Raw genomic sequence first — 27,434 nt, 5'->3', positions numbered from 1 at the left:
AAAAATATTATTGTTTGTTTATATCTATATATATACATACACACACACACACACTTATATATATATATACACACACACACATATATATATAAAGATAGATAGATACATAGACAGGTTTAAAAATAATAGTGTGCAGTTGGAGAATATTGATTTTTTAAATATATTCTGTTTATATGTTTATATGGTTATATCGTATGTAGATAGTACTGTGTAAAAGTTTTTGCACCTGTGGAAATTATGAACAGTCGTGAAACCCGTTAAAAACAGTCTGGTCCAATAATAATAAACAAAGCCGTGGTGAAGTTGCGAGCGCAGCTGCTCCTGCGGTCTGTGTTCATCACTGGAGTCTTTTGTGCGGTTTTCTCTCTGATCTCAGGTCAGATTTGCACTTTCTCTCACACCGTTTTCCTGTGAAACACGACCAGCCAGCGCTGATCCCGAATCAGCGGAGCGACATCGCCGTCTGATTGGCTAGTAAATCGGGGCGTGATCATTACGTCACACGCACGTCTCCAACGTTTTAATGTGAGGAGAAGAAAAACATGGCGGCGCTCATGACCGTGAGAGGCTCGTTCCCGTTTATCAGACGGCTGGTGGGTTTGCACGGCTTTTAAAAGACACTGTACGGCGGCAGAAAAGCGAGCAGAACCGGTCCAACTGTGTGAGGTTAGGGTTCTGCAGAACAGCGAGTTCGACGAGCAGGAAAGGCGGAGGATCGGGCGAGTGAGCCGTGCGTTAGCTGTGCAGCAGCAGCTGTGAGCAGCAGGAGCAGATTCACTGCGAATACACTGAATATCATAAAACAGGGAGTTATGATTTTATACAGCTGCAGCGAATAGTGTGAGGACTAATGAGAGGAACAGCTGATAAATCCATTCAGAGTTAGATATGAGCTGCTACTGTCAACAGCTAGTCCCAGATTACTGAGTCTATGAGACTATTGTGCCATTAAAATGACATGACTGCAGTAGAAATTATCTAAAGATCACGTGATAAGTTAGCTAATTTTTCTTGAGATCTGTGTTTTCTACTTTCTATTGAAGTAATGTCTTTTGTCTTTGAAGGTTCCACATCTTTAACTCATTTTTCAGAAGTTTAAACAGCATGACATTTTATTGTAGATGTTTTTAATTGTGACTTTATGAACTAATGTGACTAAAATGTGGGCAAATTTCATAATCCTTATAATGTCTAATAAAACCGATACATGAAAATGGCTGGTCTGTACATTAAATTCTAACAGACCTGGTTTGAATTAGGAGTCTAAGCACTAATTTGTAGTGTGACTATTGATAAAATATGCAGGACCTGACCGGTAATGGTCTGATCTGTTAATATCTGTCTGGTTTAAAATCCCTGCAACTAAATGAAATGTGTTTTTCCTGTCTGGAAATCTGGAAATCTGCAGGCATTCAAAAACTTTATTTATGAACTTTATTACAGCAAACAAACACGTCTGTTCTAATAAAGAGTTTTAGTAAAAGATCCATCACTTAGGGGTGGTCCTGTGGTGGGACGAGTAGCGGGGGCCTGATATTGTGCAGCAGCAGATAGGCTAAGTGCAGCTATACTGTGTACTGTGTTAAAGCGGTCTCCTGGCAGAGCTGCACAGAGCCGAGTGAAGTGACCCACAACTGTCTTTTGTTCTTTGCTTTTTTGCAGGTCTCTGTGCAGCATCTGCGCAAGTGGTGCTCCTCCTCCAGGGTTCAGAAAGCACCTGTCGTACGCACACCCCACTCATATCCTATCAGTGGCTTTAATCAGCACAGATTTTTTAGAACTAGCTATGGTACGTTCTGTATGTCTAGTTATTTTGAAGAAGGTCAACTGAGGTGTGTGTGTGTATATATGTGTATATATATATATATATATGTGTGTATATATTAGTGTGTGTGTATGTATGTATGTATATATAGAACCTCTACATCGTGTGTAAGTGTGTAAATGCGTGTATACATACACACACTAACGTGATGTAGAAATGTGTGTGTGGAAATATATATATATATGTGTGTGTGTGTGTGTGTGTGTGTGTGTATAAAGGTATTTATATATCTTGAAAACTTTGCTGGTTCCCCTTGCAGCTGCAGCAGGACCCATTTTGCAGTTTAAACTCTCCGACATTGGCGAGGGGATCATGGAGGTGACCGTTAAAGAATGGTAAGCTATTGACACTGTTTCTTTGTTGGCAGTGGAGCAGTTGTAGGAAGGGCTGGAGATAGTGGACGTGTCCCCTAATGTCCAGATTTTACACAAGTACAGAACATGGCAGGGTGGTTTGTTATCACTTACTTTATTATTAAGGTCTTTTGCTCAAATCTGGGTAAAAACATGCAGAGTATACCAAGAATTGAGAAGAAAGTGGGAAAATGTTCTTCCATTTATTTAATTTCTAAACTGAATGTGTGTCAAAATGCAGGGAGGTTCTGCACCTCACAGCTGGGGATACATATAGGTGATATTATTATTATTGTTCCTGAGGATATTGCTTTGGGTAATATTCTTATGTTTTACTACCGACATAAAAATCATAGGATTTCATGAGAACATGGGGTGATATGTTCAGACAGAAAGAAGTTCAGACGAGGTCATAGCGATCTATCTGTTTGATAAAAAAGAACCAACAGTCATCGGACCCTACCTGTGGCCAACGCTAGGGGTAAACGTAAATAAGTGAGCAGGGACAGGGAGAAGACTGAAATGTGAGCAAACAAACAAAAGACAAGAGAACAGAATGGGGGCGAGGGAGTGGTGGAAGGAGGTGGTGTCCTTCTGTTCCTCTCTCAGGTGCAGCCATTAACCTGGTTCCACCTGCAGTACCACAGCAGGGCCAGAAGGGGGGCATGGGACTGTAACAGGTGGTTCTTGATTACTTAGTTTATTGTATAAATTAAAAATACCCCCCAACACACACACACACACACTTCTTAGACCGAATCTGCTCCCTGTTTGTTAGCAAGTCATAGAATTGCAGTAGCAAAGGCAAATCCTGGGGCGGATCGTTATCTTTATAAATAGGATTGCAGTGGTAGTAATATGGATATATGCTTAATAATTATACACAACATTCATACACTCTGCACATCTTACATCTGGATTATTTTGTATATTTTAGAGATTTTTTTTTTACTCCTGTGTCTCAGTGAATACTCAGATTCGGAGCAACACCACCAGGGGGCAGCATTGTTACTCTTTAGTACAGTCTTGTCCTGCAGGTCAAGTCATTCCTGACTTTCTTCTGAAAAGGTACGTGAAGGAAGGCGACCGAGTGTCCCAGTTTGACAGCATCTGTGAAGTACAGAGTGACAAGGCCTCCGTTACCATCACCAGCCGCTATGATGGGGTCATCCGCAAGCTCTACTACGACATAGATTCCATTGCCCTTGTGGGAATGCCGCTAGTGGATATTGAAACGGATGGAGGCCAGGGTAAGCACACGCCAGCTTCTCTTGCTCATTAGAAAGTCTGATGAATGATGTTCGTGGTTTAACATTGAACTGCTTCAACTCTGAACCCCAACGCAGGATCCAGCCCTCCGCATGTACTTGGCTGTGAAGACTGTGTATTTACAGTGTTGAGGTTTGTCCTGCTCTTGCCTGCAGTGTAATGTATCAGGCGTCCTGTATTGTTCTCTGTTAGCTCCAGAAGAGGACGTGATGGAAACACCAGCCGTGTCTCAGGAGGAGCACACGCACCAGGAAATTAAAGGCCACAAGACCCAGGCCACTCCAGCAGTGCGGCGCTTAGCCATGGAGAACAATGTGAGTGATTGTTAGTTAACTCTCAAAAGTATTGGGACACCTGCTCATATTTAAAAAGTTTGTCTGCCTCTATTCCCTGTCCAGGGAAGACTTTCTACTTGATTATGGAGATAAATTGCTGTGAGGATTTGATTGCATTTAGCGACAAGAGTGTTAGAGAGGTCAGGATGTTGGATGATGATGATGATGATGATGATGATGATCACCACTCATGATCTCAACTCCCCAACACCTCAAAAGTACTGGATGGAGCACCACCACCATCATTCCAGAGAACACAGCAGTTCTTCCACAGCTCAATGCTAGGGGGCTTTATACCCCTCTATAGCCCACCCCTGACATTAGGCAGCATGGTGCCAATAGCTTCCTGATATTGATCTGCTCCAGAGAGTCCTATTCTATTGGCAGTACTTCTCCTCTACAGGGACTAGACAAGCTGTGTGGGTGTATTTGCACATCTGTGTCAGCAACCTAAAGAAGCTGAATGCACTCATTAAAAGGGTGGGTGTCCAGAAGTATTTGGACATTATGTATATGTCATATAGGAGTATTCTGTTAGACCAGAAATGAACTTTTTGGAGCATTTCTATTGGTCCGTTCATCTCGAGATCTTGTTGGTCCCACCCTTGCATTAAAAAAAATAAAAAATAAATAAATAAAAAGCTCATGTTTTTGCATAAACAGTTTAGACTGAAGCTTCCTTCACTTCCTGTTCAGCCGGTCTGCTGAGGAAGGCAGTGGATAGAGACTACGCCAGAGGCTCAGTGAGAGTGTAGAGACAGTCAGCAGGGGGTTCAGGGTAACTGGTGTTACGACGAGACGCTGATGACTCTCTCTTACTGGGCCAGAAGCTGCGGGGCTCAACAGAGACAAAAAGACAATAAAAGAAGGTCATGATTGATTACTGTTAGACAAGGTCTGCTTTGTGTGTGTGTGTGTGTGTGTGTGTGTGTGTGTGTGTGTGTGTGTGTGTGTGTGTGTGTGTGGAAGGTTCTGTCCTTTTCTGGGAAGAACGAAAATAAAAATGTCAATTAAATCCAGATGACTACACATAGTTTACCAGAGCGAGGCTGTTTCCATAGTCCCTGCTGGGGGCTGGGCAGAGGACTGGTTTCTGTGTAGCCGTGAGATCAGTGTGTTTAAAAAGCCAAAGGTTCAAGTCATGTGTTGTGGTCTCTGTGCAGAAGATGATGGATTTAGTTCATCTTCAGTTTATTTCATCCCCTTGTTTCACCTCTGTGTCTTATTAGATCAAGCTAAGTGAAGTTGTTGGGACTGGTAAGGATGGGCGCATTCTTAAAGAGGACATCCTAAACTTCATAGCCAGGCAGACAGGAGCCATCCTACCTCCGAGCCCCTTCCACGAGATCCAGCCACCCCCTCCTGCACCAGCAGCCCCAGTGGCCAAGCCCAAAGAGATGAGCCCCAGCCCGAGCATCCCTGCACCCATTGCCCCGAGGCCTGTGTTTACGGGCAAAGACCACACTGAGCCTCTTAAAGGTAAGACAGCGTGTCGAACACTCGTAAAAACAAAGCTGCTACGACACCATGGAAGACCTCCTTTTTCTCCTAATTTGGTGTCGCCAATTAATCCACCCCTTCGTAGCTCCCCTCTAGCACTAGCATTCTGATGCATGTAAAGCCAGCCACCGCCTCCTTTTTAACTGCCACAGTGCAGCATTGCCAGACAGCCGGCACACTCTGAGGAAAGCGCCGGGTCCACAGCTCCACCACACCTGCCAGCAGATGCCAGCATTGCTTCAGAGCGATGAAGGGAGAGCGTGCCATCTACCCACCCGGAAAGAGCGACTTACAAGGTTACTCGTATTACAGAGGTGAGCCAATGTAGTGTTAGGAGTCTGGCCCAAGGACTCTTATTGGTCACCCAGACCGGGAATCGAACCCCAGTCTCCCACATGGTGTGGTAGCTAGCTCACTGGCAGGTAGTGGTGTTATCTGTTGCGCCACACCAACGGTTGTGCTCTCTCCGACTCTGGCTGCTGATGGCAAAGAGGCATGGCTCAGGTAGCGCATTTGAAGAAGGAGACCGATGAGCCGCTTTGAGACGTAGGATAAATAAACGCAGAATTTAGGTTGTATTCTTTTTTTTTTATTCTCTATTTTCTGACACGTTAAACCCCTCCAGATTTGAAGCACCACTCCGTTGTAGGAACTATTTAGTGGAAAATCAAATTCACGGTTTTCCCCTTACCCCAGACATAGTTATTTAGCCGGGTATATCTGAGCGAAGCGGAAAAAGGTTAATGGGCCGCTATTTGGACATCTTTTACTATTTCACATCTCCTTAAAATCTTGTACTGTACTATTTAGCAGCTAAATTATATGATTGTTTTATAAAAGGACCCAATAGCACTTCAACAATGCATCAGTATATCATGATAAAATGATATTGAAGGTGGTTTATTTGCATATTGGATCTACTGTAATATATGTAATTGTAAGGTATGTGCTAATCATTTGGCCAAAATTAAATATTAAAATCTCAGATTAAAGTGTATTATGTTTATTATCTATATTCCACAACTGCTGAGAGACTTTCTCCAGAGGCGTTTTTTTTTATTATTTATTTTTTAATATTCAGACCAAAATTAACTAATTTTACTGAAATTTCAGACTTTATGATTTGCTTTTTGCAAGGAATCCAAGTCAAATATGATTTTATAGATTTACCCACCCAACAAGGTTTGGACATTGTTGCTGTCCAATAAAAAACATGTATCTAGAAAATAATGACTTTACAGGCAAAGGCAGAAACGTCCCCTTAACTCTGAATGGAAGTCAATGGGACATAAGAGCTTATTCCAAGTAATTTAGAGCATTTCTATTGGTCCATTCATCCAGAACTACTTACACACTATTTGGACCTCCTTTAGTACATTAAATTACCAGATTAGTTCATGTCTCCTGTAAATCTTCAACAGGTTTTCATAAGGCCATGGTGAAGACCATGACGGCAGCTCTGAAGATCCCACACTTCGGCTACAAGGATGAAGTGGACCTCACGAGGCTGGTGCGTCTTCGATCAGAGCTTAAGGGAGCTTCTGAGTCTCGGGGGGTGAAGCTCAGCTACATGCCGTTCTTCATCAAGGTGATAACCTCAGTGAATGAGATGCTGTGTGTTTTATAGCTCATGACCCAAACATGACGAATGCTTGTGTTTGGTGAACAGGCAGCTTCTCTTGGCCTGCTCCACTTCCCAATCCTGAACGCCTCTGTGGACGAAGCGTGCCAGAACATTACCTACAAGGTAAGCGTCGAGGTGAAGGTCCTGCTCAGTGACGGTTTGGAGGAAAGGGAAAATGGTGTTGATCTTTAGTGTTTGTGCTGTTTTCGTTCCGAACTCAGGCTGCTCATAATATTGGACTGGCCATGGACACTACTCAGGGGCTGCTGGTGCCCAACGTGAAGAACGTACAGATGTTGAGTGTTTTTGAAATAGCTGTGGAGCTCAATCGGCTGCAGAGTTTAGGAGCATCTGGGCAGCTGGGCACTGCCGATCTCACTGGGGGAACTTTCACCCTCTCCAACATCGGCTCGGTAAGTCTGTCCTTGTTACTGAAGGTATTTAATAAGGCGATTCTCACAAATATGAGAAATCAAATTAACTTAGAATAAATTGAAAATGACTGACTAAATTTTATTACATTTTAATTGATTTTTTTTTAAAAATATAGTTGTAGTGTCTTTCACAGTAAATGACAATTCTTTAATGATAATAATTAATTCATGATAAATGTGATGTTATTTCTTTATATAATCTGTAAACTGTTGCTCAAAGCATTTTAAAGCCAAATGTTTGACAGATTTGAGATAATTGAGAGATTTGAGATTTTTTTTATTTTACGTATTTTAAGTAATAATATTTTTCAATTTTACCTCATTATACTAAACACTGACAGTTATCAAGGGTTTTACTTTTACTTCTGCAAAAGAACAGCAGTTGTTTTGGTTCCAATAAAAACATTTTCAAATTTAAAGTTAGTAGAATACATTAATTAATTTAATGTATAACTTTTTTTAATATAAGTAGTATAAGATAACTAATGCGAAAAATAAACCTATCTGTTGACGTGTGGTAATTACAGTTAGAGAGCTGGTGTAATAAAACTATTTAGCACTCCACATAATCAGCTGAATTATATGATTGTTTTACAAAACAATAGCACTTCAACAATGCATCAGTATATCATGATACATTGATATTGAAGGTGGTTCAACTGCATATTGAATCTACAGTAATATATGTAATATGTGCTAATCATTTGGTCAAAATTGATTTCAAATATTAAAATCTCAGATTAAGGTGTAGTGTTTTTATTATCTATATTTCACAACTGCTGAGAGACTTTCTCCAGAGATGTTTTTATTTTTATATTTCGTGTATTTTTGTTTTTTAATATTCAGACCAAAATTAAGTCATATTTCTGAAATTTCAGACTTCATGATTTGCTTTTCATAAGGAATCCAAGTCAAATATGATTTCATAGATTAACCCACGCAACAAAGTTTGGACATTGTTGCTGTCCAATAAAAAACATGTATCTAGAAAATAATGACGAGAGAAGGAGAAACGTCCCCTTAACTCTGAATGGAAGTCAATTGGACATAAGAGCTTATTTCAAGTAATTTACAGCATTTCTATTGGTCCATTTATCCAGCTTTATTTACACAGTGTACAGATCTGCTAAAAAATAGACTTTTCATTTTATATTTATATATATATATTTATATATATATATATATATATATATATATATATATATATATATATATATATATATATATACACACACACACACATATATACAGTAAATGTAACTGTACCTGTTCTTATTCCATTTTAATTTAATTGTTAGTTGTTGAATTGTTCACTTTAATTTATCCACATTTTTCAATGCTCCAACAATCCGTTCACTTCACTCAGATTGGAGGCACTTATGCAAAGCCGGTGATTCTGCCGCCTGAGGTTGCGATCGGTGCTCTTGGAAAGCTTCAGGTTAGTGTCACGTTTCTCTTAAAGACGTTCTAACATTCCTGATGGATCGTCACTGTTCACACGCTGGTTCCACGTGCCGCCCCTGAGATGCTTATTGGTTCTCCTTACTGCCGGCAGGTTTTACCCCGGTTCAACGCAAACGACGAGGTGGTGAAAGCACACATCATGAACGTCAGCTGGTCTGCAGATCACAGGATCATCGACGGAGCCACCATGTGTCGGTTCTCCAACTTGTGGAAGTCCTATCTGGAGAATCCCGGCTCCATGGTGCTGGATCTGAAATAAGACTGGTTTAGGATCAGTATTAGGAAAGCACACCCAGCTGTTCGAACTCACTGACTGACTAGGACTTTTGTGTTGTTTGTTTGTTTGTTTGTTTGTTTGTTTTTTTCTCTTTGATCAAGTTACTGAACTCTGATTTGTTGGTCCATCACTCCCTATCTCTTTCTGTTGGTCTCTCTCGTTACATCACATGGAGGACTGCACATGCCAAGGACACTAACACTAGACTGGAGTAGTCTTGAATGGGTCTATGATTGTTTTGTTTCTGTTGAAAGATCTTTGGGAGATCAAACATGCACACGCTTGATCTACACACCTTAATAATAAAGGCACTTCAATAGGGTCTTTCAGCAACGCCATGGAAGAAGCACTTTTGGTTGGTAAAGACCCATATTTGTAACGGAGATTAGTGTGATGAACCTCTGGTCCAAAACCTTCTCCAGTATAGTATATATTATTTTATATTATTATTAATATTTAATGATCAGACATGATTATCATTATCACTATTATCACAATTGACTGAATAACCTGATACATTACGCAGCAAGTGAACAGTTGAAGGTGTTGAATCTGGATAAATGGAGAAGCGTTGACAAGAACCAAACTGACTGTGATGTTCTAGACGATGACTGGGTCAGAACATCAGGCAGGTCTTGTGGGGTGCTCTCTCCCAATATGCAGTGGTCAGTACCAACCAAAAGTGCTTCGAGCAAGGACAACTGGTGAACTGATGACGTGGACTCCGACAGTAATGCTCATTGAGGTCCCACCTCATGATTTACAGGACACCTTCAGAGGTCTTGTAGAGTCCGCTCATGCCTTGACAGGTAGCACATAGGAAACGTGCTCAGTATCAGGCACTGATGTTATGGCTGATTGGTGTAGTTTGCTGTAGTACTGACTGCAGTAGAACGTCTTCAGCATGTTCTTCTCTTTTTAGTCTACAGTAAAATCAATAGAACCAACACTGCAGACTGTACGGGACTGTACTGTCCCAAAAACGTCTGCTTCATTACACGGTTAGGATGTCCAGAGTGTGAAATACTGCATTCTAGAGCCATGTTTGTAACAGAGATGTCTAAGTGAGTGTGGAGAACCTTTTAAAGACCTGAAGAACCCAACCAGTTAATAGGAAGGTTCTTCACACTCATTCATCTCCATTATCCTTCATGGCATGGAACATCCCTATGGCATTGCTCAAAGAACCCTTTGAAGAACCTCTATTTGTTGGAGTGTGTGGTATGAGGCAGCCAGCACATGACTACCAATCCTTATTTTCCGTTATTGTGTGTGTGTGTGTGTGTGTGTGTGTGTGTGTGTGTGTGTGTGTGTGTGTGTGTGTGTGTGTGAGAGTGAGAAGTTACTGGTCAAGTCCCAACCTCTTCCTCACAGCCTTAATGAGTTATATAGGATATTTATACTAGGATCTTCTGTTTCTATGGTAAATGTGGGGTTAATGGGTTCAATGAAGCAGGTGGTGGGCTGCTGACCATCTCCTGGACATTTTCTAAACACGGACCTTCTTGTATTTGGAAAGCAAATATAGTGTGGACCTGAACACTGAGCATTATTGCACAGAAAGGCTTTCGAGTGTGTTCCCGCTGACTGTGATCACGGGACGATGGTCAGCGAGCATCTGATGGGTTTCATTTCTGTGAGGTTTTACGGCTTTTCTAATCGTCTGATACTGTTTTTAAACCACGGGTGCTGTATGTGTGTAGTTTTAGGACGGGTTGGTCGTGTGGGCGTTAGCTCTGTGCTCTGTTTTAAACATGGGCTTCATCGCTGGTGAAGAATACAGGTGTACGTATGTATGAGCACAATTTATCCTGGATTTCGAGGGTAAACGTTGTAAAATTACACAACTGAATTATCTGGATTTGGTGTGCGTTTCATTTCATTGGGGCATTTTAGAAACACCCAGCCAAGGGGGTGGAGCCCCCTATTCATGTGGCCCTTTATTGTGGCTGGGAGCTTCTTTTTTTTGGTGGGTGTCACCCTGCAGACCACAGCAGGACTGCTTCAGCTTCTGCACAGGCCAACAACCTGGGAAGCTTATTTAATACCGGGGCATTTTCTGGATCTGCTAAATGTGAAAAGACAACATGCTGGTAAGTTTGTGTTTAATCTTAATTAACCTTCTGTTTAATTATGCGGGTTATGGTGGTTTATAAGTTTTTATATAGGAGATATTATATATATTATAACATGTAGAGAAGCTTAAATCTATACTTTAATAAGATAAAGACTCACAACTAGCCTAGAGTGGAGGAAAAAGGGGTGTGGGGGTTTGTTCTGCAACTGCAGTGGAACTCGCTTGTGCACCTGTCGCTGAATGCAGTCAAATCCTCACAGCAATGCTGTGTCTAGTAGATCTAGTAGAAAGTCTTCTTCTCTGGACAGTAGAGACAGTTACTCCAACAAAAGCAGGATCAGCTCTTTTTAACGTCCTTGACTTTGGAAAACAACAATGAATGACCAGGTGTCCCAATACTTTTGTCCATATATTGTATTTGTATTTTGGAAATACTCTAAATGTATAAAGTGTAGCAGCTACTACCCTCTGTAGTGTGTGTATAACACTTTTAATGTCTTTGGTGGTTTTGGTGGACATACAGCCCCGTAACACCCTCAACACCGGCTTAAGCAAGAGGAGACTTGGCCAGGGGGGTCAGAAAGGGGGTGAGGGTCCGATGTCCAGATTGACCACCAAGACTGAAAATGACTCCAAGCAACAAAGGAGCAGGACAAAGAAGACTGCAGGGTCCTCACAGAGACCACCGAACCAGGCCGTAAAGACGGAAACCTCCATTCCCTGGGCGTCATCTCGGACCCTGTACCCTGGACAGGGGGTGTGGCAGCAGTATCAGACTGCTCCACACAGGAGATTCCCCAGCGAGCAGGTGGGCGCAGTGATGAAGAGCGTAGTGGATGCGAGGCTGGGAGAAGCTCGGTATACCAGCAGCTGCTCTGCAGTAGCAAGAGAGCTCTCCGACTCCATTAAGGAGGCAGTGAAAGGCCTCTCCTATGAGCGATATAAGCTGATTTCGTATGTGGCCATCGGGCAGCTCCGGGATTCTGAGGTCACTTGCTCCAGCAGAGGAGTTTGGTGTCCAGCAGCGGACACTTTCACAGAGTACGTCTTCAAAAACGATCACCTTTTTGCTCTTTGTGTACTGTTTGCAGTGTATCAGGAGTAGGCCGACGGACAGAGGGCTGTACTACAACATATGTGAAATTTAACATGTCACTGTGGGGCATGAATGGGGAGCCCACCTGGGAACCAGAAAATTTTGTCCATGGGTTCCATGTTAGTCCTACATATGGATGGCCTCCAGGGTCCCCCTAGGTTCAGTGATGGGGCCTCATCTGGGTTGTACACTGCATATGGGGCCTAGATGTGACGCATGTGACACTAAGGTGGGCGGTAATGTGTGATCCCATTTGGGAACAATCCATGCCAACCTGGGACCCACCTAGCCCATGTTACACCCATATGAGCCCCACATGAGCATGTTAGCTAAGGTAAACTTGTATTCTGCTGTCAAATATTCTCAAATTATTGAATAAAAATATTGAATTTTACCATTAATAAGAATCCAGACTTTATATAACCTAATCAAATAAGTATGTATAATAGATAGACAGGTATATAGATACCTGCAAGCGGCAATGCAAGGGGCCCAAGAACATGGGTAAACATGGGTGAAAAAAAAAAAAAAAAAAGGTGAAACAGTATTGATGTATATATATGAGAGAGAGAGACCTTATAATTTAGGCCAATATATATATTATGTATAATAATATTATAATAAACCATTTTAATAACTATTCTTTTCTATTAGGTGTGTCAAATATTCGTCTTTCAGCAACACACTGTATTCTATCATCACAGACACCATAACACCAACTGCTCTGTTGTTTCAGTGTTAACTCAGGCCTTTCTGATGATGGGCCATTCTCCAAAATAACATCAGTAATTAATAAAGGTGTTATAATAAAAATGAAGTATGCATTGTTTCCAAATATTATTCCAATTTTGTGATTCAAGGGCAGTTATTCTAATCCAGTACTGCTGAATAGGGAAAAATGGGCAAACATGAGAATCTGAGACACTTTGACAAGTTCTAGATAGACGACTGGGTCAGAACATCTTCAAAACATCAGGGGCATCAGGTCTTGTGGGGTGTTTCTGGTATGCAGTGGTCAGTACCTACCTGTCAAAGGTGCTCTAAGGAAGGACAACCAGTGAACCAGCTTGTTTAGGGTCATGGGCTCCCAAGGCTCACTGATGGTCCTGGAGGTCCCACCTCACAACTTCTTCCACAGGCTTCAGGGGTCTTGTGGAGTCCATGCCTTGAGCTGTTTTGGTGGTATGATGGACGCCTACACAATATATGTATATCATATGTAATTCCTGTATGATATGAAATAAATAGAATGAGGAACCTCTCATAGTTGAGGGATTAGAGGCGCAGGCCTCTGCAGGAGACCCATTGTTAATCTGGTTAGGTCCACTCTATTCTTAAGGGTCTTTTTGAAGCGTGAGGGTCAGGGGACAGCTGCTATGGTGCCAGCACTGCCATGTGACCATTGCTATTCCCAGTGTAGGCTCTAAATTTAGACTCTGGCCAGACTTACTCTTCATGTGGGAAAACCAATGACAAACACCACCGGATAATGACTTTTTGAGCAAAGGGGGCACTTCTTTCAGCACCTAGCGCACATATTGGATTATTAAGGGATTTTTGTCAATGTCGGTGTTCAACCAGAGTGAGCCAGCGGGTCACAGGACTGGGAATGTCAAGAGTAGGAGCTGAACTGAACTGATGAGAGTGGTGAGTCTTTTTTTTCAGAGCTGTGTTTAGATTTATGAACCTATTGCACTGATGGTTGCATGATTTACTGCAGTTTCTCCAGGATGGAAAGTAGACTCAGGTTCTGCTTTTGTCTCTGTGGTTTTACTACTCTGCTTAGTAACACCCCAGAGTTCCCGAATCACTGGGTGTTTGAGATTGAGGAGGGGGAGGTGTACAGTGTGTGTGTGTGTACAGGGTCATCATGACCGGGGTGACGGTGTGTTTTGGGACGGTGAACTCCATCAAGGCTCTGTGGGAGACCAGGATAAAGAAGAGTACAGATGACCTGAAGAGAGAGAAGCAGCAGAAGGAGAGAGCCACAGTGGGACGGTGGGTGAAGGCTTAGGCTGTAGACCGAGACGTTGTTGCACTGGAGCTCTAGGCTTGAACTTTTTGGTAATTCCTAAAGCTATTGTTGGGTTTGGGTCCTGCATTGCTGCTCACATCTCTGATTTTGGAGCTTTAGCTTTGAATTTACAGTCAAAATCAGAGGAACCGAGTCGAGCACTCTCCAGTTTGTGTACTGAGAGATGCAGGAGGTACTTAGAAGCTCCAATGCAGTCCTGTACACCCCAAGCGTTAGGCCCTTTATATTTATATACTGCAAATACTATGTACGCTATACAGTGGGGAGAACAAGTATTTGATACACTGCTGATTTTTCAGGTTTTCCCACTTGCAAAGCATGTAGAAGACTGTAATTTTTATCATAGGTACTCTTCAACTGTGAGTGATGGAATCTAAAACAAAAATCCAGAAAAATACATTGTATGATTTTTAAATAATTAATTTCCATTTTATTGTGGGAAATAAGTATTTGATCATCTATCAACCAGTAAGAATTTTGGCTCTCACAGACATGTTACTTCTTCTTTAAGAAGCCCTCCTGTTCTCCACTCATTACCTGTATTAACTGCACCTGTTTGAACTCGTTACCTGTATAAAAGACACCTGTCCACACACTCAATCAGTCAGACTCCAGCATCTCCACAATGCCCAAGACCAGAGAGCTTTGTAAGGACATCAGGGATAAAATTGTAGACCTGCACAAGGCTGGGATGGGCTACAGGACAATAGGCAAGCAGCTTGGTGAGAAGGCAACAACTGTTGGTGCAATTATTAGAAAATGGAAGAAATGCAAAATAACGGATAATCTCCCTCGGTCTGGGGAGCCATGCAAGATCTCACCTCGTGGAGCATCAATGATCTTGAGGAAGGTGAGGAATGAGCCCAGAATTACACGGCAGGACCTGGTCAATGACCTGAATAGAGCTGGGACCACAGTCTCAAAGAAAACAATCAGTAACACTCTACGCCGTCAAGGATTAAAATCCTGCAGTGCACGCAAGGTGCCCTCCCTCAAGCCAACGCATGTCAAAGCCCGTCTGAAGTTTGCAAATGACCATCTGAATGATCCAGAGGAGGAATGGGAGAAGGTCATGTGGTCTGATGAGACAAAAATAGAACTTTTTGGTTTAAACTCCACTCGTCATGTTTGGAGGAAGAAGAATGATGAGTACAACCCCAAGAACACCATCCCAACCGTGAAGCATGGCGGTGGAAACATCATTCTTTGGGGATGCTTTTCTGCAAAGGGGACAGGACGACTGCACCGTATTGTGGGAAGGATGGATGGGGCCATGTATCGTGAGATTTTGGCCAACAACCTCCTTCCCTCAGTAAGAGCACTGAAGATGGGTCGTGGCTGGGTCTTCCAGCATGATAACGACCCAAAACACACAGCCAGGGCAACTAAAGAGTGGCTCCGTAGGAAACATCTTAAGGTCCTGGAGTGGCCTAGCCAGTCTCCAGACCTGAATCCAATAGAAAATCTTTGGAGGGAGCTTAAAGTCCGTGTGGCCCAGCGACAGCCACGAAACCTGAAGGCTCTGGAGGAGATCTGTATGGAGGAGTGGGCCAAAATCCCTGCTGCAGTGTGTGCAAACCTTGTCAAGAACTACAGGAAACATCTCATCTCTGTAATTGCAAACAAAGGTTTCTGTACCAAATATGAAGTTTCTTTTTCTGGTGTATCAAATACTTATTTCCCACAATAAAATGGAAATTAATTATTTAAAAATCATACAATGTATTTTTCTGGATTTTTGTTTTAGATTCCATCACTCACAGTTGAAAAATAAATAATTATATATAATATAAATAATAATTATAGTTGATAAAAATTACAGTCTTCTACATGCTTTGCAAGTGGGAAAACCTGAAAAATCAGCAGTGTATCAAATACTTGTTCTCCCCACTGTACGTCCAAATGTTTGTGGACACCCCCTCTAATAAATGCATTCAGCTACTTTCAGTTGCATCCATTGCTGAATCAGATGAGGTGGGGTGCTCTTGTTGCTGAATGCAATCAAATCCTCACAGCAATGTTCCTCCAATATCTAGTAGAAAGTCTTCTTCTTTGGACAGTAGAGACAGTTACTCCAACAAAAGCAGAATCAACTCTTTTTAATACCCTTGATTTCAGAAAAAACATTGAATGAGCAGGCATCCCAATACTTTTGTCCATATAGCATAATGTACTAAATAACTATTATAAACAATATTTCAATACATTTGTTCTTTAGAGGACCAAAAGAACCTTCAATTAACATCAAGGTTCCTGGAAGAACTCTTAAATCTTTTGATGATGTGAATGTTCCTCACTCTTCAAAAAGTTTCTTCATGTTCTCTTATCTTCTTTATGGTTCTCTAAGGCTGTGGTTCTCAACTCTGATCCAGGAGAACCCCCCTAACCTCTATGTTTGATCATTTTCCCTGATCCAAATGATCAACTCATTAATAAGCCCTTCTCTGGGCGAACACCTGATCTATGGGACACCATAAGTGGTTCTTCTATGGCGTCCCTCAAAAAACACACTGTGGTGTATAGAGCTTTGGAGAACCGTGGGTGTCCAGAAACGGTTAGCCAGCAGTGGTTAAAACGATTGATTGGTTTTATGAACCCAAAGGGTTTATCTTCGTCCTCGCTCTGTGCTACAGGCTGGCCGGGGCTTGGGAGGACAGGATCACCTTGGCCAGGTTAAAGGAGAAACTGGTGACGGAGGATGGGAGGGTTATCCTACGCATCGAAAAAGAAGAGTGGAAGGTACCTTCCTCCGTAACCCTCCGGAGCTCTGAATTAGTTGTTTTGTGCTTCACCATGTTGCTTTGCCCGCGTAGCGTTTCACAGACATGCTGTTACACAGACTCTTCCACCAGCCCTGGTCCAGCTCGCCCACATTCAGGAGTGGCAGCTGCACCGGACAGGCCTTCACAGGATCCCCAGCTTCATCTCCAGCTTCCAGGGCCTCATCGTGCTGGACCTGTCCCGCAACGCTATCAGAGAAATCCCTAAAGAAATCGGTTAGTGGGTTTGCGTTTTATCATGTCATATGTCCAAATGTTTATGGACACACACAGCTTGTCTAGTCCCTGTAGAGGAGTACCGCCAATAGAATAGGACTCTCTGGAGCAGATTGTCCAGAACGCCAGGCATGGGCTAGAGGGGTATAAAGCCCCCCAGCATTGTGAAGCTGTGGAGCAGAGGAATAACTGTGTTCTCTGGAATGATGAAGGATGGAGCTCCATCCAGTACTTTTGAGATGAGTTAGGGAGTTTGGGATGATGAGGTGGGGTGCTGATCATCCAGCATCCTGACCTCACAGCAGTGCCCCTCCAGGATTTAGTAGATAGCCTTCTTCTTCCCTGGGCAGTAGAGACAGTTACTCCAACAAAATGTGACACTTAATGCGTCCCAATACTTTTGTCCTTTTGTCTTTTCACCAGGTAAACTGACTCGGTTGCGAGAGCTGCTCGTGAGTTATAACAGGCTGAGCTGTGTACCTGAGGAGCTGGGCAGCTGTGAGAGTCTGGAGAAGCTGGAACTGGCGATGAACTCGGATCTGGATGAGCTGCCCGAGCAGGTATCAGGAAACGGGCCTCAACTTATTTGTATTCAATGGAGTACCTGGGTCCAGTGGCTCCTGTCTGTCGAGGGTGGATCTACATATTAGGCAGTGAGTGAACAGTCAGTTCTTGATGGTAATGAAGCTGAAAAAATAGACAAGCGTAAGAACCTGAGACACTTTGACAAGAACCAGACTGTGATGTTCTAGACAATGACTGGGTCAGAACATCTCCAGAACATCAGGCATCAGGTCTTGTGGGGCGTTCCTGGTACGCAGTGGTCAGTACCTACCAAAAGTGTTTCACGGAAGGACAACTGTTGGTCATGGACGCCCAAGGCTCTTTTGATTGATGCTCATGGAGGTCTTACCTCAGAACTCACAGTATTTGAAGGCTCTGCTGCACCTTCAGAGGTGGAGCGAGGTTTTAATGTTATGGCTGATCAGTGTTTTTTGCATTGTTCCAGCTTTCTTAATTGCTTTTCATATTGACTGTCTCTTCAGCTCAGCAATCTCAAGAACCTGTACCACCTGGACCTCTCCCTGAACCAGTTCACCACAATCCCAGGGTGTGTGGTGAATCTCCCTGCTCTGGAGTGGTTGGACATGGGCGGGAACAGGCTGGAGAGCTTGCCAGATGACATCCACAGGTGCGGATGTCCTACCAGAACCAACCTACCAGTATTCATGCTTATCCCAACTCAGTATTCAGTTCAGCCAAAGGTTAACATAACTGACAGCTGAAGATCAGCTAGGTGTGTTAGGAAAGGATTGGATGTTCTCCGTCCTCTCTGTAGGAGGTAGATCTCCATTAGAGGTTCTGATGTTCTAGATTTCACGCATCCCTCACATCTGATTTTACTGTGATCCGATGCGTAATTGCAGAATGGAGAAGTTGCACACCCTGTGGCTCCAGAGGAACGAGCTGGAGTATCTACCAGACAACATCAGCCGAATGCCCAATCTAGACACGCTGGTGCTCAGCAAGAACAAGCTGAGAGACATCCCTCCTCTGATGGAGGGCATGACAAACCTCAGGTAAGGGGGGTTTGTGGTTTTCTAGGCTGGTAAAAATGAAAGTGTGGAATTATTATTATTGTTATTATTTATATATATATATTATTGATGCCACAGAGAAATACTTTTGATTTCCTAAAGAACCATACAATATAAAATCATCTTTTATAAATCAGATATGAGTGTAAAAATATAAAATTAATAACAGAATAAATTAAAAAATAAAACAGTAATGTAAAGGTTTTCCTAGAGCCACACATCCAAGTAAAAACATATTTAGGGACTTTTATTTTGTATCATAGCTTCCCCCCTAATCTCACTTTTTTTATTATTAACAAATGTTAATTTTAAAAATACTTTTAGATATTACAATATATTTTCATACTAGTATAATTTTAATATTATAATTAACATTTTAATATTATGGATACATTCTCTACTGTAATTATTTATTTACGGGTATTTTTGGCACATCTGAGGTGCGACTTTCACTCTTGAAATGCAGGGCATTGATCCTAGCATTATTCCAATTTTATTGAGGCATTTTAGAATCAATCTTTGCTTAAATCCTTTATTTATTTAATTTTACAGTGTATTTCTACATATATGTTACTATATAAACATAAAGTTGCACAGGATTCATATAGTTAAAAAGTTTAACTGCAATTTTTAATTTTCTCTTATGGAAAACACAAAATACCTGTATATGAATGTAAATAAGGTACACACCCTGTACTGAGATGCACTGCGTTACTACTAAATTTTACATATTGGGGGGGAAAAAAGCATGGCATACATGAAGGTAATACCACATTTCCAAATATGTTAAATTAACATTCTTTTAAACAGAATATTAATTAATTAACCCACCATGCTGACTACTTCTGGACAGAATGAGAAATTCAGATTGCTATGTTTGACAGGTTTAATTTCACAACTTGTTAATGTTTGCCCAATACATAAAATAATAAATGAATGAATGAATTATTGAATAGTAATAAATACAACCATTCTGATTGTATCTGGGCAAAAAGTGAGAAATTCTGATTACATTCACAATTAGTTTATTTTCCCAATAAAAAAAACAACTTATATAAACTAATAATAATAACAATAATATTAATAATATATTTAAAATAAAAGTTTTTTTGGCTTCTGGACACAAAGTGAGAAAATCTGATTTTATTAAAGAATACAAAACTGTTTGACGTTTGTTTTTTGGCAGGTTTGTGAATTTCCGGGACAACCCGCTGACCTACGACGTGACCCTGCCGGACGTGAGAGAGGACGTGGACGAGGAGGAGGACGACAGGGAGATGTATGGGCGGGAGTTTATGCACCACTACATCCACGAGGCCCGCAAAAGAGGTTACGCTATACTCAACATGCACTGTGTGCACAAACGATAGGACAGATTTCATATAAAAGATAATAATAAAAAAAGAATAAAAACAATAAAACACTGCAATTTAAAGCCTGAGAATGATCTGCTGTCGATCTAACCTTCTGTCTACGCTGTGTTTCAGATTCCCAGACTTATACCTCTGTACTAAATGTGGCCCTGGAAGGTGTGCTAGAGATCGCTGCGCCTTTACTGTGATGTCCTGCATGCCACTGCTCAGTCTGCTCTGCTGTCTTCTGTTCAAAGAGACCCGGTCTGTCCGGTCACGTCCCGTCCCGTCCTGCTTGTTCTGCTGGTCCTGTAAAGACTCTTCTGCATTTTGCCTCTCTAGTCCCTACACTAGAGGGTGCCATTCTGCTATCTGTGCTGTTGGTCTACTGCGTCCTGTGCCAGCTGTTGCCAACCTGTCCCAATGTTAGCAGCAAAGAACTGACTGGAAGAAACATTGTCATATCAAAACCTCATCCCAATTTTAGTCCAAGCACTTGTGAACCCCTTTCATTGGTCCATTCATCATGAAATGTACAAATGAGGCTTTGATATGACCACATTGCTGTGTGTATGTAAGTAATGTCTATGTCCACAACGTCCAGCATTAGGGCTCACGTCTTTAAATAGGAACAGCAGTCAGAAGAACATTCTCCAAAGACACGTCTCGGCTGGTGTAATATCTAAGGTTGGGCTTGAACCCTCTTTGCTGAAGGTAATGCAGCCTGCCGTGGTCAATCAGCACCTTGCACAGGCGTCCTACGTGCTCCCGCTCTTCTGCTGATACAGCGCTAACAGAGACCACAGATAAAACAAGAGGTTAACAGGGCAAGACCATCCGCAGATCAATTCCACATCTACTGAAGGAGCTGCTGAGCACTCACCTGTTGAGGTTATCTGGTATGGTCTCAGAACTGCCTTCATGTTCTGCCTCTTCATCTTCTTCGTCCTCCTCCTCTTCTTCTTCTTCTTTTCCCATTTGTTTCTCATCTAATGTACCGACCTTCTCCCGTGGCGACGTCTTGTGGCCATGGCTAACTCTACTCATGCCACAGGTAGCCCAGCTGGACATGCGCTGGAAGGCGTCAAACTCTCGAATTCCAAGGCCTCGTTCCCTGAAGAACTCCTTCCCTACGTAATGCCTCCAGTCACAGCGGTGGTGACAGCAGAGGGCAATGGCAACCCCTGAGACTGCAAGGTCCCCTCCAGTTTTGCTGTCCTCCTCAGCTCCCTCGCTGAGCTTGATGCGCTTGGTGGGCTGATGACTGTCGAGGTCTTTCAGACTGTGCTCAAATAAACACCTCAGAGCCAGGTCTGTGAAGATGAACACAGATAAAGGAATCTGAGGAACGAGAGTCTGGAAGAAGAACGAAACAAGCTGCAGGACATTGGAATCCACGGCTGTTTCAGGTCATGGTCCAACCACTTACCAGTTGCTGCACCACACAGGTGTTTACCCACAGCGATGACGGGAAGCCCCTTTTCACTCAAGAATGGCACTCTTCCTACAGGGGTTTATGGGAAAGAGGAGCAAAATATCACCCTTATGTCCATCACATATCTGACCATTTCACCTGTGGGATCTCCAAATATAAATAAACAAGCAACGTCAGCAGCCGACTTTGGTGTGTTGTTTACGGATGAAAAGGTTCAATGAAGGGTCAGTCTTAGGCTGGGCAATGAATTCAAATGAACTGCAGGGCTGGGCAATATGGTAAAAATACTATATCCTGATATTTAAAGACTATTCGTGATATTTATCATAATACATGTTTATCACATACTAAAAACATCAGTATCAGATTCTTATAATCTTCTATTCAGATCCTCTCCTGTACTGAATACAGTGATTTATACTCTATTAACATCTGCTGCTCTTCATCTAATGAACCCAGTCTAATTACACTGTTAGTAATGAAACCTGCAGCTGATCAGTGTTTATTAAGTACTAACAGTTTTAGAAAAGCTTACTGTATCACCAAACCTAAATTTATCGACAAAATATCGTCATATTGTCCAGCTCCAACTGAAACCAACATTTAGAAGCTCTAATAGATGTAATCCCCTTCAAAACATACTACCATGTTTCAAAACATACTTTCAGTCAATGACATGGAAACACCATATAACTAAATAACTCGAGCAGCCTATCCGATCGTTCATTAATCATAATCGAGGTAAAAAGTTTAATTAATCATGATCCTGATTTGAGATCATATCGCCCAGCACTAGTTCACCCATATCCCGCATTCTCCAATCCACTTACCTAAATCAAGGTGCTGAATGTCCACCTGCAGTCTGTCAAATGTTGCGTCTGTGTTTTTGTGCTTGCCATCTACCTTAAGAAATGAGACCAGAGAAAAATGTCAGGTTTCAGATGATTAAGTGACCCTTAAGGACAATGCATTAACCCCTTGAACTCCACAGATCTGTCTGAAGGCCCATATGTGGAGTGTAATTCACTTTTACTCCACTGCTGTAAATACAAATCAGGCTTTGCACGCACTCTCATGGAAGGCTGTACACGTGCAGTCTCTCTGTACTATAATAAATAAGGACATACATAATTAATGACATAAGTAATTTAGAGGGAAACATTCTATTAGAATATCCCTGATGTTTGCCGTTCTTTCAACCTAAACTACACACGTCTTATTATAATACATACAATATAAATAAATTCAAAAACATGCCTAAAATGAATTCATATTGATGTATATTTGTTTGATCGTCACAGTCATCCCTCATAGTTGTCGACTAAGGCCTCTCCTCCTCTGAAATTAAGAGCAGGGAGTGTATTGGCTTAGGGCTGATATGTTAGCTCATATCTAGTGCATTAATATGGACTATCATACTTTAATGCTGTTGAATGTTCTAATAAATTAAAAAGGGTAACATTGAGAACATGATATTACTCAACAACATTAATAACTTAATAACTAAACAACAAGCCTGGAGTTTAAGCACTTAAAGCAGCATTATGTAGAAATGTTATCTTAAACCAGCAGCTTCAGGATCATGCTGATGCTCCTCCACTGACTCTAACAGGGGGAGAACGGCGTCTCCGTCATTCCCACTCTGGGTCGGAGCGCTGCTGCTGCTACTGCACTATGGAGCTTTGGTGGTGGAGCTGCAGGAGGAGAACCTCTCTCCAGAACTGCTGCTGTGTAACTCTGCAGAACCCATAGAGTCATATTAGTGTAAAATCCTGTAGTGTTACTCTACCACCTCAGCCCACATGCTGCTCTACCTCCAGATCAAGCTTCAGGTGCTCTCAGCTTGTCCAGAAATGCACGTGTACAGCCGTCCATGAGGGTTCGCTCAAAGCCTGATTTGTATTTACAGCAGTGGAGTAAAAGTGAATTACACTCCCCACCTGTAGGGGGAGCCCAGGAGCAAGAAAATAACCAAATTTCACATAATGCTGCTTTAAAACATCCCTCATCCTTGTTGATATGATGAATACCTTAAACCGAGTGCTGGACCTTTCCACCAGCAGAAAGTGGACATCCTCAGCTTTCTCAAGAGCAACATGAATCCAGTGGGAAAGCTTTCCTTTACCAGCACCAAACTCAACGTAACACCTGCCAGGACCGAGCAGCTCCAAAGCCTCCATGTTGCCCAGGATTGAGGCCTGTAGAAGAAAATGCAGCGCACTTGACTTTCGTCTTGATGATTTAAATAAATAAATAAATAAATAAATCAAGCTGTTCTGATTGTTACCTGCTGCTTAAGGTGTTTGAAAGCAAAGTTGCCATTCTTCGGATCGTTGAGAGGGTCATGTAAGGCCGGATGAGAGAGAATGCCGCTGTCAGGTTTGATGTTTAAGCCTGAGAAAGCGTTTAAATAAGAAGAGAACAGAACATTGTCTGTTTGTCTATAAATATATATAATCAACCGTTTATAACATTTGTGCATACAGTAATACAAGTAATATTACAGAGTATGCAGGATGGTTAGTAGTCACTTTACCTGGTCTTGATTTCCAGAACACACACACACACACACACACACATATATACATACATACATACATACATACATACATAATATATATATATATATATATATATATATATATATATATATATATATATATATATATATATATATATATATAAAAGATTACCTTGTAATGCAGTTTTCAGTTTCCCAATGAGGTCGTCCAACTCCTCTTTGGTTCGATCAGCGATGGACACCTTTAGCACATAACAGCAGACTGTTAACAAGGCATTTTCTAGTCAAAAAACATGCAGATTAACCCATTTAGGTTGGCTATGGCTGGGCAAAAAAAATAAAAATAAAATAAAAATTATATATATATATATATATATATATATAGACTTTTTTGTGATACACAATATTAATCACAAAACATGTAATCACAGACAAAACACATCAGTATCAGATTCTTATAAACTTATATACTATTCAGATCCTCTCCTGTACTGAACACTGTGATTTATACTCAATATCTGCTGCTCTTCATCTAATGAACCCAGTCTAATTACACTGTTAGTAATGAAACCTGCAGCTGATCAGTGTTTATTAAGAACTAACAGTCTCCTCCATATGATTAGAAAAGCTTACTGTTATCACCATCACTACATTTATTGACAAAATATCGTCATATTGTCCAGCTCCAACTGAAACCAACATTTAGAAGCTCTAATCGATGTAATCCCCTTCAAAACATACTACCATGTGTGCAGTCACACCACACTGCCCCATCCAGTCTATGACATGGAAACACCATGTAGGAGAACCCCAACACTGAGCCAACTGAGCAACTCGAGCAGCTTCTACGGTCATTCATTAATCATAATCGAGGTATTATTAATCGAGATTAGTGCATTTAGGTTTGGCTATGGCTGAGCAAAAATATAACATCATAATTAAAATATGTATAAAAGATAATACCAACTGAGATAATCCATTTTTCTAAGGTTTGCAAGCAGTGATCCAGCAGTGCTGTATCTACATAACTACTAGCGGCATATTATATATAATATATTATAAAATATAATATATTATTTTTGTTGTATAAACTTTCCAGACACCTTTAATTGAAGCGCAATTTGAAATGTGCAGCTCGCAGTGTGCCAGCATGGTTGAATAGCTACTAGTGGATCGGGATCAGGCATATTTTACTGAATCAGGTACTGGCTATTTTAAGCTAGATCCATTTGATGACCATTGACAGACACCCATCCGTTAGCCATTAACCCATCCGTGCAGTGTAAGTGGCGGCTTGCCGAGCCCGGGTATCGAACCCACAACCCTGTCATCAATAGCCTGTAGCACTACCCGCTGAGCCACCACTGCCACAGTTCCGATCCTTTGTTTTTACCGCTGTGTTCCAGCAGAGCAGCCTGTAGGTGCCATTAAGGGACATCACTCCCACTCCGCAGCAGTGACGAATGTTCCCGTAATTTAACCACTCTTAAATTACCCTCCTGATGATGTATTCACCTCACTGATGACCTCCTCCTCTTCATTAACGGGTCCAGCGTTGATGTCTTTCACATAATAAACCTATTAGGCAATGGAAGCAATACAAAGAGGCAGGGTTACCTGAGGTAATGATGAATGGAGAATGGAGAATATGGTCAATCAGATACTCACAGGCTTGGGCTTCTCCTTCGAGTTGCACTTTTTCAGATGTTTTGCCAAACTGTCTTCAAACACAGTGCTGATCAAAGAGAAGAACCATCGTCACACATAACAGAACTGTCTATTTACTAGAGCTGGGCGATATGGACTGCCACCAAATACTCTCCCATTACACTCTTTGTAATCAAACGTGCAGTTAATCAGTGCTCTGATGATACGCTCATAAAAGCATATCGTCAGGATAGATAAAATATTGTAATATAATATAATATAATACTGGTGTACTCCAGTACAGACGGTAGATCCAACCCCATTGTTGATTTTGACCATAATCGAGCAACCCTACTACAGTCTAACACTGGAGCCTTACATACTTCCGCATCTTACACTGACAGAAGGTTGACCTCCATAAAACAGCCAATTACACAACTCTTCCTCTCCTCAGACTGACCAACAGAGACCATCAGAGTTTGGTGTGAGCTTACTGTTTGGGGTCCAGAGGGCAGGGGATCCTTCTTCTCTCACTATCTTTATCCTAGAAGACAAATAGACACATGACCACAAGGGAAACACCAAGCAAGCTGTGTAAACTTCACACCTGCCTACAGCAACCCAGCTTCAAGCTCCAGCCACCCAGCTTCAAGCTCCAGCCACCCAGCTTCAAGCTCCAGCCACCCAGCTTCAAGCTCCAGCCACCCAGCTTCAAGCTCCAGCCACCCAGTTCCCAGCCACCAAGCCCCCAGCCACCAAGCTCTCAGCCCCCAGCTCCAAGCCCCCAGCCACCAAGCTCTCAGCCCCCAGCCACCAAGCCCCCAGCTCCCAGTCACCAAGCTTCAGCCCCCAGCCACCAAGCTCCAGCCCTTATCCCCCAGCCCCAAGCTCCAGCCCCCCAAGCTCCAGCCCTCCATGCTCCAGCCCTCCAAGCTCCAGCCCTCCAAGCTCCAGCCCTCCAAGCTTCAGCCCTCCATGCTCCAGCCCTCCAAGCTCCAGCCCTCCATGCTCCAGCCCTCCAAGCTCCAGCCCTCCATGCTCCAGCCCTCCAAGCTCCAGCCCTCCATGCTCCAGCCCTCCAAGCTCCAGCCCTCCAAGCTCCAGCCCTCCAAGCTTCAGCCCTCCATGCTCCAGCCCTCCATGCTCCAGCCCTCCAAGCTCCAGCCCTCCAAGCTCCAGCCCTCCATGCTCCAGCCCTCCAAGCTCCAGCCCTCCAAGCTTCAGCCCTCCAAGCTTCAGCCCTCCAAGCTCCAAGCCCCCAGCTCCCAGCCCCCAGCTTCAAGCCCCATCCCCCAGCCCCCCAAGCCCCAGCCCCCCAAGCCCCAGCCACCATTCACCCAGCACAGCTCACTCAGCTCAGAGTTACCGCGGGGGGGAAAGGTGTGGGGAAGCAGAGACTCTGGGGTAAATCTGCACACATACTGCATCTGCATGTTCCCCACAAAACGCCCTTCCTCGCCCGACCACCATTTTACAGTAGCGTTTCTTCTTTACAACGTAAAAAGCGCATCTTCCAGGTAGAGGAGCCGCCACACCGTCACTGAGCGGTTCGGCCATGCTGGCGCACTGCGAGCGGCACATTTCAAAATAAAAGCC

The 27,434-nt window shown here is 42.5% G+C and overlaps 4 protein-coding genes across 6 annotated transcripts; 3 read left to right on the top strand and 1 right to left on the bottom strand.

Annotated features, from left to right (window-relative positions):
• Positions 1–513: 513 nt before the first annotated feature.
• dbt (dihydrolipoamide branched chain transacylase E2) lies at positions 514–10,942 on the top strand. The gene is made up of 11 exons (XM_072660148.1): positions 514–593; positions 1,663–1,789; positions 2,085–2,160; positions 3,247–3,428; positions 3,640–3,761; positions 5,012–5,261; positions 6,704–6,870; positions 6,952–7,029; positions 7,128–7,319; positions 8,707–8,778; positions 8,896–10,942. Exons 1-11 carry the CDS (start codon positions 543–545, stop codon positions 9,061–9,063), a joined length of 1,485 nt encoding a protein of 494 aa, XP_072516249.1. The 5' UTR covers positions 514–542; the 3' UTR covers positions 9,064–10,942.
• Positions 10,943–11,651: 709 nt separating this feature from the next.
• On the top strand, positions 11,652–12,281 carry LOC140538510 (dynein light chain Tctex-type 5-A). The gene has a single exon (XM_072661106.1). It carries the CDS (start codon positions 11,652–11,654, stop codon positions 12,261–12,263), a length of 612 nt encoding a protein of 203 aa, XP_072517207.1. The 3' UTR covers positions 12,264–12,281.
• A 1,843-nt stretch (positions 12,282–14,124) lies between these two features.
• Positions 14,125–20,534, top strand: lrrc39 (leucine rich repeat containing 39). The gene is made up of 8 exons (XM_072660152.1): positions 14,125–14,252; positions 16,923–17,028; positions 17,129–17,285; positions 17,709–17,845; positions 18,332–18,477; positions 18,713–18,865; positions 20,070–20,212; positions 20,371–20,534. The coding sequence occupies exons 1-8, from the start codon at positions 14,125–14,127 to the stop codon at positions 20,442–20,444; spliced, it is 1,044 nt and encodes a 347-aa protein (XP_072516253.1). The 3' UTR covers positions 20,445–20,534.
• trmt13 (tRNA methyltransferase 13 homolog) lies at positions 20,012–27,395 on the bottom strand. 3 transcript variants are annotated; one of them, XM_072660149.1, is made up of 11 exons: positions 27,261–27,395; positions 26,333–26,382; positions 25,860–25,926; positions 25,707–25,769; positions 24,364–24,433; positions 23,958–24,064; positions 23,701–23,868; positions 22,501–22,573; positions 21,665–21,739; positions 21,119–21,548; positions 20,012–21,025 (listed from the first exon to the last, which is right to left on the bottom strand). In XM_072660149.1, exons 1-11 carry the CDS (start codon positions 27,393–27,395, stop codon positions 20,857–20,859), a joined length of 1,407 nt encoding a protein of 468 aa, XP_072516250.1. In that variant the 3' UTR covers positions 20,012–20,856. The 3 variants fall into 3 exon arrangements, with proteins under 3 accessions (XP_072516250.1, XP_072516251.1, XP_072516252.1); XM_072660150.1 differs by having other exon boundaries at positions 27,205–27,354; XM_072660151.1 differs by lacking the exon at positions 26,333–26,382 and having other exon boundaries at positions 27,261–27,295.
• Between the last annotated feature and the right edge of the window lie 39 nt (positions 27,396–27,434).

The sequence above is a fragment of the Salminus brasiliensis genome, chromosome 17 (assembly GCF_030463535.1).
Source record: "Salminus brasiliensis chromosome 17, fSalBra1.hap2, whole genome shotgun sequence".
NCBI classification, from domain to species: Eukaryota; Metazoa; Chordata; class Actinopteri; order Characiformes; family Bryconidae; genus Salminus; species Salminus brasiliensis.
This window is presented reverse-complemented; position numbering and strand designations above follow the sequence as displayed.

Bases quoted from the DNA above. Each gene is read 5' to 3' on its own strand.
- dbt (XM_072660148.1), top strand. From the start codon at position 543: ATGGCGGCGCTCATGACCGTGAGAGGCTCGTTCCCGTTTATCAGACGG. The intron at 3,429-3,639 runs GTAAGCACACGC...GTTCTCTGTTAG, and splicing joins TGAAACGGATGGAGGCCAGG to CTCCAGAAGAGGACGTGATG. The intron at 8,779-8,895 runs GTTAGTGTCACG...TACTGCCGGCAG, and splicing joins GTGCTCTTGGAAAGCTTCAG to GTTTTACCCCGGTTCAACGC.
- LOC140538510 (XM_072661106.1), top strand. From the start codon at position 11,652: ATGTCTTTGGTGGTTTTGGTGGACATACAGCCCCGTAACACCCTCAAC.
- lrrc39 (XM_072660152.1), top strand. From the start codon at position 14,125: ATGACCGGGGTGACGGTGTGTTTTGGGACGGTGAACTCCATCAAGGCT. The intron at 17,029-17,128 runs GTACCTTCCTCC...GCTGTTACACAG, and splicing joins TCGAAAAAGAAGAGTGGAAG to ACTCTTCCACCAGCCCTGGT. The intron at 17,286-17,708 runs GTTAGTGGGTTT...TCTTTTCACCAG, and splicing joins AGAAATCCCTAAAGAAATCG to GTAAACTGACTCGGTTGCGA.
- trmt13 (XM_072660149.1), bottom strand. From the start codon at position 27,395: ATGGCCGAACCGCTCAGTGACGGTGTGGCGGCTCCTCTACCTGGAAGA. The intron at 23,869-23,957 runs GTAACAATCAGA...TTTCTTCTACAG, and splicing joins TCAAACACCTTAAGCAGCAG to GCCTCAATCCTGGGCAACAT. The intron at 21,026-21,118 runs GTGAGTGCTCAG...GGTCTCTGTTAG, and splicing joins ATACCAGATAACCTCAACAG to CGCTGTATCAGCAGAAGAGC.